This window comes from Impatiens glandulifera, chromosome 2 (genome assembly GCF_907164915.1).
Source record: "Impatiens glandulifera chromosome 2, dImpGla2.1, whole genome shotgun sequence".
Lineage (NCBI taxonomy): Eukaryota > Viridiplantae > Streptophyta > Magnoliopsida > Ericales > Balsaminaceae > Impatiens > Impatiens glandulifera.
Window position 1 is genome coordinate 66,173,368 of NC_061863.1, and position 21,910 is coordinate 66,195,277.

General features: G+C 32.6%; 5 protein-coding genes across 5 annotated transcripts; 2 read left to right on the plus strand and 3 right to left on the minus strand.

The window, feature by feature from the left end:
* Positions 1 to 653: 653 nt before the first annotated feature.
* LOC124923829 (importin-5-like) lies at positions 654 to 8,407 on the plus strand. Its single transcript, XM_047463805.1, has 20 exons — positions 654 to 1,970; positions 2,191 to 2,394; positions 3,009 to 3,113; positions 3,217 to 3,282; positions 3,365 to 3,529; positions 3,795 to 3,869; positions 3,976 to 4,130; positions 4,328 to 4,463; positions 4,541 to 4,610; positions 4,704 to 4,831; positions 4,975 to 5,031; positions 5,338 to 5,523; positions 5,625 to 5,717; positions 5,824 to 5,909; positions 5,993 to 6,059; positions 6,140 to 6,206; positions 6,295 to 6,431; positions 7,134 to 7,225; positions 7,305 to 7,371; positions 7,746 to 8,407. Exons 1-20 carry the CDS (start codon positions 741 to 743, stop codon positions 7,908 to 7,910), a joined length of 3,351 nt encoding a protein of 1,116 aa, XP_047319761.1. The 5' UTR covers positions 654 to 740; the 3' UTR covers positions 7,911 to 8,407.
* Positions 8,408 to 10,007: 1,600 nt separating this feature from the next.
* LOC124925848 (mitochondrial dicarboxylate/tricarboxylate transporter DTC-like) lies at positions 10,008 to 11,573 on the plus strand. The gene is made up of 6 exons (XM_047465964.1): positions 10,008 to 10,264; positions 10,352 to 10,435; positions 10,523 to 10,584; positions 10,669 to 11,030; positions 11,111 to 11,325; positions 11,408 to 11,573. The coding sequence occupies exons 1-6, from the start codon at positions 10,145 to 10,147 to the stop codon at positions 11,462 to 11,464; spliced, it is 900 nt and encodes a 299-aa protein (XP_047321920.1). The 5' UTR covers positions 10,008 to 10,144; the 3' UTR covers positions 11,465 to 11,573.
* Positions 11,574 to 11,584: 11 nt separating this feature from the next.
* On the minus strand, positions 11,585 to 13,987 carry LOC124925849 (elongation factor P). The gene is made up of 11 exons (XM_047465965.1): positions 13,661 to 13,987; positions 13,446 to 13,476; positions 13,300 to 13,319; positions 13,176 to 13,226; positions 12,861 to 12,930; positions 12,649 to 12,715; positions 12,483 to 12,550; positions 12,210 to 12,333; positions 12,035 to 12,074; positions 11,876 to 11,943; positions 11,585 to 11,770 (listed from the first exon to the last, which is right to left on the minus strand). Exons 1-11 carry the CDS (start codon positions 13,886 to 13,888, stop codon positions 11,764 to 11,766), a joined length of 774 nt encoding a protein of 257 aa, XP_047321921.1. The 5' UTR covers positions 13,889 to 13,987; the 3' UTR covers positions 11,585 to 11,763.
* A 1,464-nt stretch (positions 13,988 to 15,451) lies between these two features.
* On the minus strand, positions 15,452 to 16,544 carry LOC124926600. The gene is made up of 2 exons (XM_047466851.1): positions 15,752 to 16,544; positions 15,452 to 15,672 (listed from the first exon to the last, which is right to left on the minus strand). Exons 1-2 carry the CDS (start codon positions 16,461 to 16,463, stop codon positions 15,560 to 15,562), a joined length of 825 nt encoding a protein of 274 aa, XP_047322807.1. The 5' UTR covers positions 16,464 to 16,544; the 3' UTR covers positions 15,452 to 15,559.
* Positions 16,545 to 19,670: 3,126 nt separating this feature from the next.
* LOC124927055 (arabinogalactan protein 21-like) lies at positions 19,671 to 20,279 on the minus strand. The gene has a single exon (XM_047467396.1). It carries the CDS (start codon positions 20,159 to 20,161, stop codon positions 19,973 to 19,975), a length of 189 nt encoding a protein of 62 aa, XP_047323352.1. The 5' UTR covers positions 20,162 to 20,279; the 3' UTR covers positions 19,671 to 19,972.
* Positions 20,280 to 21,910: the final 1,631 nt, after the last annotated feature.

The window sequence follows — 21,910 nt, forward strand, 5'->3', positions numbered from 1 at the left end:
TGTAGTTGTTACTTTGATTGAACATTTATCATTTATAAGTAAAATAATGTATTTAAATAACATGTAATTCCCTTTTCTAAATTTTTCTTTCATAAGTATTTTTCATATATTATATTAAACAAGTATTTAAAAAAACTCTCAAAATTAAAAAAAAACTCATTATCAAACAAGCTCTAGTCTAAACTTTTTTAAATTAACATGATTATCTCCATTTTTTTAACAAACAAATGAATAATAAAAAAATAATATTTAATAAGTTAATATTAGTTAAAAATATAAAACAAATATTATAATCTTCAACAGTTTTAATTGGTTTTTCTTCAAATAATTTATTTTATACCGATTAAATTGTTTCTAATTGTATTTAAAATCTTATACCGGGTCGAATAATGAATTATTAATTTATTATTAACTTTAATAATATAATGAATTGAGTTGTTCAACCTACCGAAAACCTTTATTTTTCTCAATTTAATTAAATAATAGAAAGAAATACTTGTAGAGGGTATTTGAGACATTTAGTAGGCCGTCACTTAATAATGATAATTTACAGCTAATGATCCATAAAGGCAAAGAAGCTTTTCCCCCCAAACAAGGCCCTAACCAATAGCAAACCCTACTTACTTACTATATCAAAACTCAATCCCTCTTTTTCATTATTTCTCCACTCCCTCCATTTCATCCATCAGGTGCAGAAGAAGAAGAAGAAGAAGAGAGGCGACGCACCCTATCTGATTGCCATGGATCCTCAGTCAGCACAGCTTCAGCAAGCGCAGCTTGCCGCCGTCCTCGGTCCCGATCCCGCGGCCTTCGAGTCTTTGATTTCGCACCTGATGTCAACGTCCAATGAACAGCGCACGCAGGCGGAGACGATCTTCAATCTACTCAAGCAGAACGATCCTAACTCCCTCGTCCTCAAACTATCCCATCTCCTTCAACAATCGTCGCACCTGGAAGCCCGTGCCATGGCGGCAATTCTACTCAGGAAGCAGTTAACTCAGGATGATTCTTACATATGGCCCAAACTCACGCCATCTACCCAGTCCTCTCTCAAGTCGGTTCTTCTTTCATGTGTTCAGAGCGAGGAGGCGAAGACGATAACAAAGAAGCTTTGCGATACCATATCGGAGCTTGCTTCCAGTTTATTGCCGGAAAATGCTTGGCCCGAACTATTGCCTTTCATGTTCCAGTGCGTTTCGTCTGATTCGCCAAAGTTGCAGGAATCTGCTTTTCTGATCTTTGCTCACTTGTCCCAATACATCGGCGAAATCCTACTTCCTCATATTAAGAACTTGCACACTGTGTTTTTTCAGTGCTTGACCACTTCTCCTCACTCTGATGTGAAGATTGCTGCTCTCAGCGCAGTGATTAATTTTATCCAGTGCTTGTCAAACTCAAATGACCGCGATCGTTTCCAGGATTTGTTGCCGGCTATGATGAAGACATTGACGGAAGCGTTGAATAGTGGGCAGGAAGCTACTGCTCAGGAAGCACTCGAATTGTTGATTGAGTTGGCTGGGACGGAGCCAAGGTTCTTGAGGAGGCAATTAGTTGATGTAGTGGGAGCAATGTTGCAGATCGGTGAGGCAGAATCTCTTGAAGAAGGAACGAGACATCTAGCAATTGAATTCGTTATTACATTGGCGGAGGCAAGAGAGAGGGCGCCTGGTATGATGAGGAAGCTGCCTCAATTTATCAGTAGGTTATTTTCCATTTTGATGAAGATGCTATTGGACATTGAGGATGATCCAGCGTGGCACTCTGCGGAGACTGAGCATGAAGATGCAGGGGAGACTAGCAATTACAGTGTGGGGCAGGAGTGTTTGGATCGGTTAGCAATTGCATTGGGTGGAAACACTCTTGTGCCAGTAGCATCGGAACAACTGCCAGTCTATTTAGCCGCTCCAGAGTGGCAGAAGCACCATGCTTCACTAATTGCATTAGCCCAGATTGCCGAGGGGTGCTCAAAGGTATGGTGTCATTTGGTCCTTATTTGTCTTGCAAAATCCTAATTGTAGCATTTTCCTAACCATGTCATGGTGCTGACTTGGATAAATGGATTACTCAGTGAACAAATGTTAAATTCTTTAATGGTGGACACTAATGAACACTTGTGATTGATTAGCATACAACAACATAGTGGTTGATAGAAAATGAATCCTGAAATTCTTCTCTTGTCATAATTTACAGGTAATGGTAAAAAATTTGGAACAAGTATTGAACATGGTTCTGAGTTCATTTCAAGATCCTCATCCCCGAGTTCGATGGGCAGCCATCAATGCCATTGGGCAATTGTCTACAGATTTGGGACCAGATTTGCAAGTTCAGTTTCATACAAGAGTCTTGCCAGCTCTAGCTTCTGCCATGGATGACTTTCAAAATCCTCGAGTGCAGGTATCTTCCTTAAGTTATCCACATATTTTTCCTTTCTTATCATTCATACTGTTGCATATGTGACTCATGGTAGATCTGCAGCTTCTAATATGAAATGTGGTGCAGGGTTTGACTATTGTGCTTGTTCTTTTTAGCTTTTTTATTTTTATTTTAGTTATTCTGCGCTATTTTTTGCGTGTACCAATTGAGGTATTTTGAAAAAGGAACTAAAGAATATGCAATGCAATTATCTTTTGTTCTCTTATGTTTACAATCCTACCAGAGAGCTGCAGTGAACTTGACGATGTCTTTATTTTCTAAAGCTGACATGATACATTTGAAGATAAACTCTCCTTCAGTTTTATCTGCTCTGAAAACTTGTAATAGATGAATATTTGTATCTCAGACTTAGACTTGATGAACATCTTACAGAACACTATTCATTGTTTTGAATCCTATAGTTGCCTTGCCTCTTAATTTCATTGGCTAATTCTTATTTATGTATCCTTCTCCACCCGTTATTTTTTCATACTTGTCTCCCATCTTAGATGGTACCTTGTATGCTATCACTTTTACTTTCATTTTCATTAAAAGGTCATAGCACATAATGGAAATTTTTATTTTTATTTTTGCAGGCACATGCTGCTTCAGCTGTGTTGAATTTCAGCGAGAACTGCACCCCTGATATTTTGACGCCGTACTTGGATGGAATGGTGAATAAATTGCTTGTGCTTTTACAGGTATGCCATTAACAGCTTTTATTTCAGAGTCTAGAATCTGTATTAATTTGTTTATTCAGTGGCTTTAGTTGGATTGTGTTCCTAACTCTATTGTTTGTCTCAGAATGGTAAACAAATGGTACAAGAAGGGGCCTTGACTGCTTTAGCGTCAGTTGCTGATTCATCACAGGTGTTTTTTCTTCTCTATCTCACGGCACGGTACTATGGAAGTAGATTTGCACTATTAGTCCTAACTTTTATTCATTCTATAGGAACACTTCCAAAATTATTACGATACAGTTATGCCTTACCTGAAAACTATCCTGGTGAATGCAACCGATAAGTCTAACCGCATGCTTCGAGCAAAAGCAATGGAGTGCATCAGTTTGGTTGGAATGGCTGTTGGGAAAGAGAAGTTCAGAGATGATGCTAAGCAGGTAATCAACGATTTGCACCCACCATGCATATATTTTATTTGTATTTCTTGATAATTAATACGAATGAACTTTGCCAGTTCTGCATCCAAGTTAAGCCTTTTCCTTATTGTTAGTTTCTTGCTTTTCCATTGTTTCGCTTCAAGTTGCAAGGGATAATATTATCTGCAGGTTAACAAGTTGTAGAAAATGAGATTCTTTTGTCATTTGATCTAACATTATAATCTTCATCAAAGTTGTCCCAATAAAACTTCATTCTTTATTCTAGGTTATGGAAGTGCTAATGTCGCTACAAGGTTCACAGATGGAAACAGATGATCCAACTACAAGTTACATGTTACAAGTATGTATTTGTGTATACTTAAAAAAAGTAGAGTAATTTCTATATAATAATGTATATCTTGTGGTTAATCACTTTTGTTGTGTAATGTGTTGAAATAAATCTCCAGGCTTGGGCTAGACTGTGCAAGTGCTTGGGACAGGATTTCTTACCTTATATGAGTGTTGTGATGCCGCCACTGTTGCAATCAGCTCAACTTAAACCTGATGTGACAATTTCATCGTTAGACTCCGATAACGAGCTTGATGAGTCTGATGATGACAGGTTTGACTTCGCCTTGTTACTTTATGTGCATTAATTAATTATAGAAGATGTGGATCACCAGACAATAAAGATATGTAGTCAATCTAGAAGTTTTCCACATGATGGCCATGTATATCTATTAGGTTTGCTTTGTGTGTCCAACCTACCTCTATTAAATGCTAAAAATAATTGAACACATGGCTTTGTGCTTGTTGCAGTATGGAAACTATTACTCTTGGGGACAAAAGAATAGGGATCAAAACAAGTGTTCTTGAGGAGAAAGCTACGGCATGCAACATGCTATGTTGCTATGCTGATGAGTTGAAGGAAGGTTTTTACCCATGGATTGATCAGGTTTGCTTCTTTTCAGAAAATGAAGTTACTTCTTCATCCTGAAATGTGACAATTTAATGATAATATATCTGGTGCAGGTTGCTCCAACATTAGTTCCACTTCTGAAGTTCTATTTCCATGAAGAAGTTAGAAAAGCAGCTGTTTCAGGTACACACTCAAATATATTATGTCTGATATCCTCGTTTCTTCATCCCCTCTGCTTGTAACCGAGGTTGAGTGTCGGATGTTTTTCTTTCCCAGCTATGCCAGACTTATTGCGTTCAGCAAAATTAGCTGTAGAAAAGGGACTTGCTTCAGGACGTAACGAGTCTTATGTCAAGCAGCTTTTGGATTATATTGTGCCAGCCTTAGTAGAAGCACTACACAAGGTACTTGTGATTCCACAGTTTCAATGCAGTTCCATTCTAATGGTTATAACTTATAATTAATTTTTCCCAATTTTTTTTTAATTCATTCAAGATGTAAATTTTTCTTTATCATCAATCTTTACACCTTCAACTTGAAATGACAGGAGCCTGATACGGAAATATGTGCATGCATGCTGGATGCTTTGAATGAATGTCTGCAGGTTTGTCTATTTTTATAATTCTCCTTTCCTTGTTGGCATAAAGTGTGGTATGACAGAATTTGGTCATTGTAAACATACATGTTCTTTTGCACTTGGGATAAGCTATTTTTCTGGTTGGAATATGATGGATACAGGTACAATGACCTTAATCTCAGGCTTAAAATATGTGGTATTAAACACTGGATTGTTTATGAAAATTTAAATAATTTGACTGTTTTTTGCTTTTATCTAGTGTTTACATGCATATAGTTCTATATGTTTTAAGTGTATTTAGAGACTAACTATATTAGCAATTTTTACATTCAGATTTCTGGACCACTTCTGGATGAAGGCCAGGTCAGAAGCATTGTGGATGAGATAAAACAGGTTTTGACTGCTAGTTCAAGCAGAAGAATAGAAAGAGCAGAGAGAACAAAAGCTGAAGATTTTGATGCTGAGGAGAGTGACTTGCTCAAGGAAGAAAATGAGCAAGAAGAAGAAGTTTTTGATCAAGTTGGTGTTTCTAACTTTTGACCTTGAGGAGCACATATATGTTAGACTTTAGATTTTTCAACTCTTCTTATCCTTATTTTGCAATTGAATTTCATTGTTAGGTTGGCGAAATTCTGGGAACTTTGATAAAAACATTCAAGAGTTCTTTCTTACCTATGTTTGATGAGCTCACATCATACCTCACGCCTATGTGGGTAAGTTTATCAGCTTACCATGCTTATTTGGTTATTCCTAGTTTCATGTTTTTAGTAGCTAAACAGTAGTTTGCTTTTCTGAAATAATTAACATATCTTAATATAGGGAAAAGACAAAACACACGAGGAGAGAAGAATAGCTATTTGCATCTTCGATGATGTTGCAGAGCAGTGTCGGGAAGCAGCTCACAAGTTAGTTTGCTTTTGAGATGCCTTCTTAATACATTTTGATCTCTCTACAATGCACTGATTTACATATTTTTGAATATGATCAGGTATTATGAGATATACCTTCCTTTCCTTTTGGAAGCTTGCAATGACAACAACACTGATGTTAGACAGGCAAGTGCTAGAGACTTGTTATTAATTTTGTTCGATTGTGGAAGTATGTATAGTTATTGATGGTGTGGTTTTGTTTTCAGGCTGCTGTTTATGGACTTGGTGTTTGTGCTGAATTTGGTGGTTCTGTTTTCAAACCTCTGGTTGGAGGTGAATTGCTCTGCATATTTGTTACCTTGTTTAAAAAATAATAGTTTGTATTTTCTTGTTGGATTTACTTTTCTGTGTCTTCTTACAGAGGCTCTTTCAAGGCTAAATGTTGTTATAAGGGATCCTAATGCTTTGCAAGTTGAGAATGTAATGGCTTATGAAAATGCAGTTTCTGCATTAGGAAAGATATGTCAATTCCAACGTGATGCTGTAGATTTATCTCAGGTACAAGCAATCTTGTTTTTTATGTTTATCAAGTATTAGTCATACTGAATAATGATGCAAAAAGACTGACTTATTCTTCAGAAGTTCCTACATGTTCTAATAAACTCATTGCATTGATAGGCTCCAATTATGTATCTCCTATCCTCGCCCAAGAAAAAAAATATGTTAGAGAGAAAAAAAGGTCATAGTTAGGAAAGCTTGTTTGGATAATCAATTATTACAGAACTCCTGATTCTAGATGGTAACTCCTCCTGGTAGCAGTTTTCTTCAATAGCTGCAGTTTGGACCTTGTTTGATTAGGGGTTATTTGGATCCAAGTAACCCTTTATCCAATCATCAATCAAATCATCTTCTAAAATACACTTATTTTTTTATTACATTTTAAAATATTAAATACAAAGGATATTTTAGTAATTTAACTCAAATCATCCACTTTTTCATAAAAAAAGATTTTTCCCAATTTATTTTTATAAAAAATTACATCAAACAAGCTCTTGATCTATGGGATCTTGCTAGATGTTTCATAAGCTTTTCATGTTGTAAACTACACTCTTTAGTTGTATCCCATTATTTTTCTTGTCATGAAGGCATTTATTTAAGAGTTGGCTACTTTATATCTGCTTTGGCTAACATATCTGTATTTTATATTTTTCATGTTGTCTATAGATCCTTGCCTCATCTTTCAATTGCTGCATTTCTTAGGTTGTTCCTGCATGGTTGAATTGCCTACCAATAAAATGTGATTTGATCGAAGCAAAAGTTGTTCATGACCAGCTATGTTCAATGGTAGAAAGGTAGGAGCTGGTCGCTTTCTCCTCTTCACCCAATTTGTTTCCTTTTCCCCTGCTTCTAATATTTGAAGGTTCTTTACAGATCTGCTATAGAAGTGTTGGGTCCCAACAATGAGTATCTTCCTAAAATTGTTTCTGTATTTGCTGAGGCGAGTTCTCTCTCTTTAACTAATCTGTCCTCCGTTGTAGATGGACTTTATTCTTTTTGCTGCATTTTTTAGATCTTATATAGTCTGGTCAGAGATTGTATGCCCATATCATTTTGACTTCATTAAATTTTATTGTTGTTCTTACATGAATTTCACATAAGATAACTTAGCTCCATAACTTGTAAGTATTTGAGATTAATTTCATATAACTCACTATCCAATCAACAATCTACTCATTAATTGCATCATTTACAGTTACATTTAAGTTGGACCTTGTTAGTTGTAGGTGTAAAAAGTTGTTTATTTGGGTAAAAATGACTAAAATATCCTCTTTAATATTTTAAAAATGATTTGAAGGACAATTTTGTTTTCAGGTTTTATGTGCGGGGAAGGATCTTGCAAGTGAAGAAACTGTGAGCAGAATGGTAAATCTTCTGAAGCAGCTTCAACAGACACTATCACCTTCTGCGTTGGCTTCAACCTGGTCGTCCTTGCAGCCTCAGCAGCAGCTTATTTTGCAGTCCATACTCTCATCCTGACCGATAAAAGAAATGAAAAGGTGGAAGAGCTTGTTGTGTTTTTTTGTCTAGTTGTTGTTGTTGTGTCTGTTGTGAGGGTGATTATTGGTTTGCCAATTCATTTGCTATAAGAAGCCATATTCATACCAAAAATTGTTTCCATGGTGTGTGTCATTTGCTTTACAGCAGTAAGTAAAAGGGTTTTGAGTGCTGAGTGAGTGCCAAATCTTATGGAGATGATGGTTCACAAGTCAGAGTATAGTATATCCAACAAAAGGATATTTTCAACCTCGAGAGGAGGGTAAAAACACGTCAAAGGGACCCTTTGACGAAAAGAGACAGAATTTGGATCAGGTTGAGTATGGTTGGTTGTATGTAGGCAAGGGAATTCCTGTCTCAGTTTTGGTCTCCTGGTTTTCTTTTCTTTTTTCTTTTTTTGTGACAAATAAGTTATTGGAATTCTGAACCTTCTTTTTTGGGGAAAAAAAAAGATGTTTGAATGAAGAACTCTTGTGGTATGTTTTGATTTATTATTATTATTATTTTGAGTTAATTTATACATATTAATTGGGCTGTGAATGAGCCCAAATTACACACTCTTGCTGCTATGGCCCAAATTCTCCATGAGGATGGGTCATGGGTGGATGTGAGTAATGATGCCCTTTTATCTTCTACATGTCCACAAAAATCCCTTTCAAACATATTCTCTCCTATTTTCTATCATTTATTTTTCAGGAGAAAAGTTTTTTATAAGTGAAATTTATTCTTTAATAAAAATATCTAGCTATTGTTACTGGTCATACTATAATATATCATTTTTTAGATAACATTAAATTTTCATTTTTTTTAATGGAGAATCAACTAAATATTACATTTTTCTTGGTGAATAGTATATAATAGTATCATGTAAATTCTAACAGCAACATGTAGGTATCCTCAGCCTCTCTGGGATCGAGTGGGATCGAGTGTGTTTGCGAGTTAAGCACTTAGTGCTTAACGTGTGAACACTCTAAAGGAGAATCGGAACCTATTTGCGAACTTGTGAACACTCTAAAGGAGAATCGGAACCTATCGTTCTAAAAAAAATAAAATAGTTATTTATCTCACTTTAAAACAATAATGGTGAATGATAGAGTTAATGGTTGATGGTCCTATATTCAAATTCCATACTTTTGCCTAGCATTGGTCTAGTCTCAAAATGCTTCTCCTTTCTTTTCTTTTTTCAATTATTATTTAGAATCTTTTGATGTTTGTTTTTTTATTTATTAAAAATTCAACTATTATATTTTATTTATTTTTAATCATTTAATCAATCCATTCATCAACTAAAATATCAAAATATCCTTATTTTACTTTTTATAAATTTAAATACAACAAATTATTATAATTCATTATTTTTTTTAAATCCAATAAAATCCCTAAATATAACTCATCAACAAACAAGCACTAAGTTCCCAAAATGCCTTTACTGTAATTTTTCTTCACATATTTAATTAAGTTTCTATTCCCACCTTGAAAGTACTCTTTGAAGCTAAAATTAGCGATAGTTGAGACTTGAGGGTAGAATATTCCTTTAATGTCAAAGTTTAGAAGATAAGAAAAACTCTTCCTCCAAATTTATATTTTCCTTTCTAGTTTAGTTTCCAAACTGTTTTTAAAAGCTCAAAATCCAGAAGAATGTCTGATTCAGTTCGCTAAGAATGTTTGACTTTTGAATTAATCTTCCGAAAAATATCAAAGCTCTTATAAGTCGTGTTTTCTTTAATTTTCCCTCGAACCTTTTGTATCGTATTTCCACCTTCCATTTTAATGATCATGTTTTTGTTGTGTTTAAACGTAAATCGAATTAAATAACTATGCATTCGCTTTTAAAATAAAATAAAAGTGCAAGTATCTTGCCTCCAAGAGAAACAGCTTGATTCTTGCTTTTTATTATTATTTAGAACAAGGGTCACAGATAAACTTAACTATATATCTATTATGATATGATGTAATAATTTGTGAGACTTAAATAATTATAGTTTAATTATTTTATTACTTATTTTGGGTTCATCTGTTTTAAATGTGTTATTAAATTAGTCATCTTCTTTTATCTGAACATCGTATATAATCTCACACAAGTTATCATCATAAATGGCGATGGATATGAAAAGTTATCTGCAAATATAAAGCTGCTCTCTCTCTCTCTCTCTCTCTCTCTCTCTCTCTATTTCTCTCCAAGCAAGCGAGTTCAACAGTGAAGAAGAAGTAAGGAAATGGCTCAAGAGAAATCCAAGGCAGCCTCAACCGTATGGCCGACAGTGAAGCCATTCGTCAATGGTGGAGCTTCTGGCATGCTCGCTACCTGTGTAATCCAGCCCATCGACATGATTAAGGTCTACTAAGCACGCACCTCCTTTAGACTCTAGATTATGTTTTGCTTCTATTATCTGATTTTGTTTTTTTTTTTTGGCAAAGTGCAGGTGAGGATTCAGTTGGGTCAAGGATCAGCAGTAGACGTGACCAAGACGATGATTAAAAACGAGGGTTTCGGTGCATTATACAAGGTTCATTTGATTTCTTCATTTTGAGCAAATAGAGAGTATTTATTCTCTTCTGAAGATTGTTGTTGTTATTATTTATGTTCATTGAAGGGTCTATCTGCTGGATTGCTTAGACAAGCTACATATACTACTGCAAGACTTGGAACATTCAAGTCAGTCATGAGCTTGTTTCTCTTCTGTAAATTTAGTTATTTTGAGTTGAGCTCATTGAAGACGAAAGTGTTTTTTTTTTACAGGATTTTGACTAACAAGGCAATTGAGGCTAACGATGGAAAGCCATTGCCCCTGTATCAGAAAGCTTTGTGCGGGTTAACTGCTGGTGCGATTGGGGCAACTGTTGGAAGTCCGGCAGATTTAGCATTGATTCGAATGCAGGCCGACGCAACATTACCTGCTGCTCAACGTAGAAACTACACAAATGCATTCCATGCCCTTTATCGTATTTCTGCAGATGAAGGAATTCTTGCACTCTGGAAAGGAGCAGGACCCACTGTCGTTAGAGCCATGGCTCTTAATATGGGAATGCTTGCCTCGTATGATCAAAGTGTTGAGTTCTTTAAGGATTCTCTTGGCTGTGGCGAAGTTGCTACTATCTTGGGTCAAGATTCATTCATTCATTCAATTATTCCTTTTATGTCTTTTTAATGATGATGTGTATATTCTTGTTTGTCCGTTCAGGTGCGAGTTCAGTTTCAGGGTTCTTTGCTTCGGCATGCAGTCTTCCATTTGATTATGTGAAAACTCAAATACAGAAGATGCAACCTGATGCTGAAGGCAAATTGCCTTATAAAGGTTCTTTGGATTGTACTTTGAAGACTCTGAAATCGGGAGGACCTTTCAAATTCTATACGGGTTTTCCTGTTTATTGTGTCAGGATCGCGCCTCATGTCATGGTTATTGAATTAGTTTTCTTTACCAATAATCTCTCTATCTTATTTTTGAACATTTCTTTGATGTTGTATTTTTGCATTGCAGATGACTTGGATATTCCTCAACCAAATCCAGAAGTTTCAGAAGTCTGCTGGTCTATAATCAAACTTCAAAACTTTAGTATCATTTTTCTTGTTAAAGATTAAACAAAATACAATATTGTTGTTATATATATATATATTTTGAATAGAAGGTTCAAAAATTTTCATTATTAGTCTACCATCAACATTAAATTTGTTGATAAAATTATCAATATGGAGTTTACATAAATGCCACAAAACTTATTTAATCCATTACTTTAAAGTATCAAATTTGAACAAAGAAACCACTTTGACCATACATGTCAAAAGAGTGGAACATTTATGGCTGGTTTATATCCCATCCCCTCTTTGATGTGATTCTTATGCCCTGAAAAAATATCAAAAGCACATTGAATACAGATTGATTATAAGGGGGATTTTTCATAAGATAAAACCATCTGAATGTATCTAAGATAGTTATAAAAAAGCTGACCTGCTATGAAAAGAATTGTCTACAGTGTTGATGATCACATCATCCCCAGTTAAAATGTATGGTGGAACCTGAAATATTCAACAGCCAAATACAGGAACCAATTAACCAAATAGCATAACACCTCAAACTTCATAGAATTTATGTATGTTAAAAAGTTACCTGAACGACTAGGCCATTATCCAGATTAACCTTCTTGTAACTGTACAATAGAGATAAGCGAAGAAAACATTAAGGATTCTATGAGACCACGTAAATTACACGAAAGCCAATATTGGTCATCTATCTATCTCATGCCAATTACACGAAGAACAAATTGAGTTCAAACAGAGCTTACTGTGGAGTCGCTCCAATCCCCTTAATAGGAGTTTGTGCTTCAACGACTCTGCATGTTACTCTTTGAGGAATGGAAGCAGACATGAGTTTCTCATTAAACAGTTGAACACTGACAGTCATTCCATCTGTTCAACAAAATTGTATCCTTTTATGTTTAGAAACTGGAGGCTAAAGAAACTAAATATTGTGGAACACTTTACATACCGAAAAACAAAAAGTCTGATATCAAAATGTATAAATAAACACAATTATTTTGTCATAACTCAGCCATTACCTTTCAGATAAACAGCAGTATTTCCAATCATCTTGCTTGAGATTTCTAGTTGCTCATACGTATTAGGACTAATAAGAAAGAAAAAAAGAGTGAAAGATTACTACACAATTATACAGGTTCTGAAGTCAATAATAACAGAGAACATTCTTACAAAAAAAAAACTTACTCCATCACAACCACATCATCACCATCAATATACAAAAACGTATATGCTCTTCCTTCAACAAATATTTCTATATTAACATAGAACAGACCATTAGTTCAAAGCATGCAAACACGTTCCATATTCATACATAAATGCAGTGTCTTTAAATACAAAGTGTGGAAATCTAAACTTTAAAACAATCAAAGAAGTTCCAGACTTTCAAGATTTCTTACTCTCAACCATTTCGTCTGTTCGGAGCCTTTCATTACTTTTGTTCCCACTATCAACATCACGAAGTTCCACCTGTCAATTTGATAATTAGGTTTAACCGGTTGGCACAATAGTAATAATAAACCAAATGTCAAGAAAAATGCTGTCTTCAGTTTAGTGGCATGCATTAGTTATGTGCATTTTTTAATGCTATCAATACAAACAATATTTAAACCAAGTCTTGAACATGTTACCTAAAATTTTCCTCTAAGCTAGCATTGAACTACAGTTTCATATAAAGAACTAAAGGGAACAATACGAGAGATTAGCAAAACAACCTGTATCGATGCTCCCCCTCTGCCTTGCACTACATGCTCTAAGTGTACAACCTTAAAAGATCCAGAATTTAGATCCCAAACATAATCATATACGAGAAGAAACTATGAAAAGAAATACAATTACCTCATACATTCTCTCGGATCCTGATATAGCCACAATATTGAAAATGCAAAGGTTAACAATAAAGTATCCATGTCGATAAATGAAATCAAGTCTTGAGTCGCATACATTATAACAAGGGAGAAAAATGTGAAGAAAATGAGCCTAACCTTTCTTCTGAATGTAATTTCCTGGTTTGAGCTGCATTAAGCAAAAAAATAAAGAAAATTGAGGAACATTCATTTCACTGAAGAAGACAATACATCATAAATTATTTTTGCATCAAATCGAAGTGATAGAGGAACTCGATCGTTGAAAAAAGAGTGACAAGCGTACTAGGTATAAACATGAGAAATAGGTATTGAATCGAAAGAAGCGTACTAACGTCTGAAGATCGGCACTTAGCGCCTCGGCGCTGCATGGAAGACCATGGAGAGTTGAAGGTAGCAAGAGAATCTGTGATTGGCGGTTGAATTAATGTTCTTCTACATTGTCCGTAAGTTGTTAGGGTTCTGAAAAGCGCGGGAACGCCAATGCGAGATGACAGCGGAGGCGATGAAGATGAAGTCCGACGAGAGAGAAGGAAGAGGCGTTTGGAAAGGAGGAGACGCATCTCCGGCCGGTCTGGCTTCTACTCCTTCTTCTCTATCGGTGTCGACTGGACTGCGGCGGCTGTGTGCCTAAATTATTTATGATCCTTTTTATTATTCCCCGCCGGAAAACAAACTGGCCCTAATTGCTATTTATTTGTTTTTATATTTTGGTTTAAGATTTTATATTTATAAAAAAAATAAAATTAAAATGTGTAAATATAATTCTATCATGGTTCTTTCTTTATTTTTTTTTTGAATTTTGGGAATAATAGTAAAACATATTGAAAACTTTTATTCTTTTAATTATTTTTGTTTGGAATTTTAGGAATAATAGTAAAACAAATTGAAAACAAATAAATGACTCAATTGTTATTTGAAACTAAACTTGGATTATTTTTACATTATCAAACTTTTAGTCTTTTAAAACTTTTTTCAAATAGACAAACAATTAATCATCTTATTTCAACATATAATTTTTTATTAAATAGACAAAACTAAGGGTGTTCAACCAGTTAAACGATTACAATTGGTTCCGGTCAGAGCAGTTTAACTGTGATAATTCAATTTTTTAAATTAAGTATTAAACTTATTAAATGATTTTTTTTTTTTTCAAAATTGTTATTAACACCCTACTTTTATAATATTTTTAATTTTTTAACTATATTATAATAATATTTCATAGATATATTTAGAAATATTTTATAATATAATATAAAAAGTATCCATTTTATACTAACAAGTATATAAATTAATTTTTTTAAACAACTATATACAAATTATAATTTGAAATTAAAAGAAAACTAATATATATATTATTAAATATTATTTGTAATATATCTAATATTTAGAAAATAACTAATATAAATATATATATATTTAAATTATTACTGTATTACCGGTTAAATCGTTTGAAAAAATAGTTCAACCGAAAAATAAGCTATCAGTGGGTTATCGATTTTCCAATTTTTTTTAAGTATAATTTTTGTTTCTTTAACTTAATTTGTCACGTTTTAAAGATTTTTTTAAATAGACAAACATTAGTCATATTATTTCTAATGTATAAATTTTATCTTTTGAAATTTACTTATTATAATTGGTTAGAAATTAATTTAGATGACTAAAAAATTGTGCAATGTAAGGAAAAATTAGATAGTGATAATTATTTTATATATTTTTCAAAAAAAAATTATAATGACCTAATTTTGTATTTTTTTGAATTTGAGTTACACCCTAGACTTAAAGAAGTGAACCAAAAACCTTCTTAGAAATCGGTTAGTGGCCTCTCCCTCCCCAAGTGGACACATAATTCCGGTTTGAAGCTAGTTAGGTAAGTTCATACAAAAAAAGGTTAAATCGGGTTTGTGAAAAAACCCTTAAAGAAGCATATTCTGTAAAATCGACCCAAATAACAATAGACGAATGATAAAAAGACTGTCCAGTTGATGTCTTTTTAAGACAGATTGGATTCCTCTGTCTTAAAAACAAGAGTTGAAACTGTAACCCTTAAACCCTAAATTGACTGAATATCATGCATGTATGTATGTATATGTTTGATTAGAATATCTCAATTATACAACAGTAACATCAATTCAATTCAATTCAATGCGATAATGAAGATAAAATGGTTCATAATCGTTCTGATACAACAAAAATGGGGTTTAGGGTTTAATATTTGTTCTTACTTACTTAGCCTAGGCCAAAGAATCCACCATCCTCACATCTGATTGCTTCTTTCGCCTGCATCTATGGTGGGCTTTCTGCAACGTATTCTGATCACCACCCGCCACCATCTCTACATTAGATTCTGTATAAACAAACACACAAAGGTTAACAACTGCTGCAATTGCAAGCAAGCAAGCAAGCTAGGGTTTTATTAATAATACCTGGATGATGACCCCAAAAGAGAACTCTTTGTTGATCATCTTCTTCCTCATCAAACTCATCACCATACCCAAATTCAGCATCTCCCCTGTATCCAGGTTCACTACCATAACCAGATTCGTTTCCTTGATTATTCTCCATCTGTCCATGACCCAAACTTGAATTCTCTTTCTCCCCACTCGAATTATTATGATTATTATGATGATTATTCCTAGCAGCTGCAGCAGCAGCAGCATTAGCCTCGCTCACATCCGATCCCCAATTCAAATCACCATTCAAGAACAATTCGCCGCTAGAATCCGTCCCCGCCACAGTCACCGGAATATCCGAACAGGTGCCGTAAGCAGCCGAAGCACCGACCGAACAACATCTACGCCTATTCCCGCTCCTGTCGCTGCTCCGACCCGATACCGATCTGGATCCTCTCCTTCTCCTTTTCCTAGCGAACCATCGCTTGTTATGGGAAGAAACGGTCCGATCGTCGTCAATTAAGCTCAGTCTCGACATATCAATCGCGTCGATTGTAAAGGATGTGGCTCGATCGGCGCGGCAGGGACGTTTGCTATAGTTGTTGTTATTATTATTGTTGGCGCCATTGGTGGATGAGGAGTAGCAGGGTTTGGGAGAATCGGAATCTAGGGTTTTGGATAATCGAAAAGGGCTCCAGCTTTGTAGCTTCAGCGTACAAGACTCGATAGATCTTTGAGGCACCATCGATCGATCGATCGAACAATCTAGGTATTCTTCTCCCCTTCCCTAAATTCTCTCTCTTTCTTTCTTTCTTTTATTTCCTGCTCAATTAACGTTAAATATACCACCATGTCTCTTGTCGGCACTCCGAACCTTAGCTTCTACGGATCTTATTTTATTTTATTTTTAATTTAGAAACTTAGTTTATTTTTATTTAAAACGTTTTAACTAACAACATAAATCACACTTAATTTACTTAGTGAGATAATTAAGAACTTGATTAATGTAACTTTAATATAAATTTATTAATTTGTTTAAATGGTTTGATTTACAAATTGAATAATTTAAGTTCATTCAAAATAAATTAATAATTTTGATTGAATTTACAATTATTTTCTCTATTTATTTGGGGCTTGTTTGATTTGGTGTTTATAAATAATCATGAGATTATTTTAAAATAATTTTATTTAGTTTAAGAGGTGATTACATGGATTTAATAGTAGGTTGGATGTATATACTTACGTACGTTCACAAGGATATTTTTGTGTTATGATTAATTTATTCATAAGTAGTGGTTGTTTAATATGAAACTTGAATTAAATAATTTGTTATCAATCATTTTTAAATTTATTAATTAAATATTAATTTTTTTTATTTTATTATATATAATAATATTTTTAATTTTAGATTTTTTTTTTTTTATAATTAACCAACAAAATCAAATATTTATTTTTTTATTAAATCGAAGTATACTAAAAAAAACTAAAATTAACTAGATTAAACAATTATCATATCATTTATAAGTTATTATAATAAAAAGTTCAAGATTTAATTATAATTTAAAATGTTTTTAATTAAAATAAATATTATACTTATAGAATCATTATAGTTTTTACCATAAAAAAAATGCTAGGTATTATAATAAAATTTAACTTTTTATGTAAATAAATAAATATAAAAGAATATACATTTGTATCTTCACAAGAATGGTTCCTAATAACTAAAAGTTAGAGTACATCTCTCACAGAACTTCTAGTATATTACTTTTACAATATATATTTTAATCCTTAAACACAATTAAAATTTTTTTTAGATTAAACTTTACTTTTTTTCTTATATGTTTTGTTTGGTACGTATAATTACTTATTTTATTCGGATATATAAATTATATGTTAAATCGATTAAAAACTCTTTAAATTATTAATGATTAATTTATCGATAAATTAATAACTCTCTAAATTAATAATTTTTTCCGATCCCGACATTATTAATTTAAATAGTTTCTAACATAGTTTGAAAGGTTAGAGAATGTGAAAAACTTGTTTATTGTAATTTTGTTATCTAATTTAAATTAAGATCCAAATGACATATTTAAAAATAAATAAATAATTTTATTCAGACCCTACTGCTCCGACATATTTCATTAAAATAGCTTAGGTGTATGCTCCACTTACTCAAGTCCTTACCACACATTTTATACAAAGATTGTATTGTTGTATTTTCAAGATTTTATATATAACTTGTGGCTATTTCTTATGACACAGGCCTTCCTCAGTCCACACAATATTTTTGTAATTTTAAAATTAAAGATTTTTGTAATTTTCAAAACAAATATTTTTGTAATTTCAAATAAAGACATTTATAGTAAGAAAGATTTCATGTGGCATGTCTGAATTCGTGAACCAATGACAAAGTTCCCTCAACTTTTTGTCTTCTTCACTTATTTTTTTTCTCTCTCTTAATTTTTGGGTCACTTTATATAAACAGAGATACATATTTCTTTATTTGTGTTGATTTTTTAAATTTTATTTTATTCTGTAAAAAATACATTGATTGATTACAAAGCAGGATTTATTTAGAAGTTGAAAAAGGAGTATAAATTGCATCAATATAAAGTAAAATTTAGGGTTATAAGTAGGTAGGTTAAAGAGTTTTTTATATATAAAAAGGGTTTTACAATCTATTCTATTCATAGTGGTTTATCAAAAGCTTACAAATGGGTATGGTGTCCTTTAAAGATGAATGTTAATGACTCAACTCTTTTTACCTAGAAAATCAAGATTGAGTGGTCTTAGCTTTTACGATATGATAAAAAGAGTTTATTCAGCTTTATTACAAAAGTGATTTTGTGATTTTGGGGGATGACCATGGTTTAAGATATGGAGTTTGATTGCTGCAAAAAGTATGGATTTCAATAATGCTATGTTTGAATCATATTATTGTCTTTTAGGTGTGGAATATTGTCTTGAAAAGTTATAAGTTGGAACATTAATCCAAATGTGGAAATACGAAAACTATATTCAAATTCATATTCATGTTATTGACAAGGATAAGTTTACTAGGGAATAACTTTTTAAGTGAATTAGTGAGTAATTTTTTTTATTAATAGTCAACTCAATTGAAAAAAAATACTAAGATTAAATGTCTCAAGTTCCTTGTTAATTTATCCATTATGAAAAATAAAATAAAAATTGTATAAACACCACAAAACTAAGCTTAATATATAAAATTCAAAACTTAAAATTCATAGTAAAAAATAAAAAATAAACTAGCTCAAGAAAGGCTATTAACTTTGAAAATAGACACGGTTTTAAATCTAAAATAACAAACAATTCTTTTTGTGAAACTACAATCACGTCAATATATATAAATCTGAAAGGGAGAAATGAACAAGAAAAACATACATTTACTTTTTTACCATAATGAAATAAAATGTCAATAACAAGTATACATTAAAGTGTACTACTTTTGGATGTTATTTTATTTGATAGTTGTTTATCATTTACTTGTTGGAACATTTTTTTACCTTTTAAGATAAGATTTACCATCCAAAAGAATAATCAAAATCAATTTTCTTCTTTTTGATAAAAAAGATATGATAGAAATTGGTAGTTCATCATCCATCCATCCATCATCCATGTTACCCACCATTGAACATGATGATTCCATATACTGACATACAAGATGCCAAAGAGACAGCGCACGAACTTTTGGTTCGTTCTGCCACCACCACCAAGATCATCGATCTACTAGGCTACTACTAAATTCGATTCTAATCACTCTATCAAATTAATAATACCAGACTGCAATTTACTACTGATAATTTGAAGTTCAATAAATGTTATCAAATAATACTAATTAATGTATGCTTCTTATTATTATTTAAACAGCAAGCTAAAGATCTCAATCTCTATCCATTACATACAGAACATGTAATGATAATAATAACAATAATAAATCACACCAAAATATATATAGATCCAGAAAATGTACATCAACAATATTCAAAGGGGATAACATGTGGAATAACCGATACGAAGAAGAAGAAGAAGATGAAGATGAATACCTTATCTCTTTCTCCAACGGAATCCATTGCAGAGTATTTTATAATAGATAATGATAAAGAGCGAGTGAGCTAGTACTGGATTGGATGAAAATGAGATCAATATATCAGATCTATCTACTTACGACGATGACGAGGAGAAGATGAATCGTATATCCATCAGATCAGATCAGATCAGACAAGCTAGAGCTCAGATTAGGAATCCGAAAGCCAGAGCCAGAACAGAGGCGATTGCCGTAGGGACAAAGACAGATGCGTCAGAGGTTGGGCTCGGTGCTGGTGCTTCTGCTGCGGAGACGCCGTGGAAGGCCGTGATTTCAATCAGTGTCACCGCTACGATGGCGACGACGACGAAGAGCTTCATCCTCAATGCCTCCATTGTAGAGAGATTCGAGATAATGCGGCTTCTCTATACTATTCCCCTGCACTGAATCGTAGTAGAGTAAATGCTGAAGCTGTGAGTGAGAGAATATGATTGATGAGGTAAATATAATCTGATGATACTGAGAATATATATAGCCAGAAATTTACGGGCAGATAACTGCTAAGATGGGCAGGCGTTATGTATTCGTTGCGATAGCTACCCGCTGCCCGACATTCGTTGGCATTAAATAGTCATTTTATATTATATTTTTTTCAAATAAAAGAGACTAGGGTTTATGAGTGAGTGAGTGTCTTACAGCTGTCAATCAAGTGGGCCTAAATCCCTCCCTGTCTTTTTAAATCGTAACCACTATTTATTTATTTTCTTTTAGTAACGTCTCTTTTTATTCCCTTGAACCGATAAGTTTAAATTTAAACTGATAGTAAAGAATAATTAAAGATAACGAAAATTTTCATTTAATATTATTTAGAAAATTATTTTTCTCTTTATTATTCTAACTGAAAAATATTTGATTCATGAAATGAATATTTCATGAATATTGAGTCATAATCTTTGACATTAATACTAGTTGTTATGTTCAAGGATTGTTTGATGAAACTAATAAAACTAGTATGTATCCCGTGCATTTTCATGAATAATAATATATAAAACCGTGAAAAAAATATAACGGTAAAATTTTTATGGGCGGGTCAACCCACAATCCGACCCAAGTATCAATTTATTTTCACATATATCCAAATTAACTACAACTCTCGGCAATCCGGACACTTTAAAAATTAAGCATCATTATATATATTATATATATATATATATATATTAGTTAGTTAGAAAGTTGAACTTATATTGTTAAAATGTCACACATTTATCAAATTTTGGGTTGAATTTAAAATATAAAGTGTTATTAGCCTAGTTGGTTAAAAATGTGTATTTGTTTTGTTAGGTTGCAAGTTTGAACCATACCTATAACATTTTTAATATTATTTTTAACCGTTTTAAGTTTATGGGACGGGTCAACCCAAAATCCGACCCAAGTATCTATTTACTCTCACATATATCCAAATTAACCACAGTTCTCGACCCGGCAATCCGGACACTTTAAAAATTAAGTATCATTATATATATATATATATATTATTGGTGGTGATATTTAAGTTAGTATCTTCAATTTACATACTATTATATTTGTTGAACATTTTAATTATTTTTTGTTATTGTTTGTTTATTATTATATTTACTTATTTTTTTTACTAGACCATGCTTCATGTCTTTGTTAGATACATAGTTTTTTCCAATGAATTATGATTTTATTTTATTTTTGTACTTTACTTCTTCAAATTAATTGATTTGAAGTTGATTTATAAATTTATCATTGATTGATGAATTGGATATTTAGAAAATCAACAAATAAACCAATATTGATACATATAATTCTACAATATATCAAATGTAACATGAAAAATGTTAATATATAATGCGAACTAGCACAACCAAATTAATTAATTAATTTTATTAATGTAAGAAGACATACCACAAACATGACTTCCACTTTTGTTTAAATATTTTAAAGTGAGAAATGAATCCAATTCAAATAATTTGATTAAATATTTTATATACAAAATATTATTTTCCTTATATAATTACCGTTATTTTAATTTTTTTTTATAAAATGTGTATTCTTATAAATCTCCCACAAAATATGTCTATAATATATTATATAGTATTTGGTCCAGCTCAGTAAAAAGT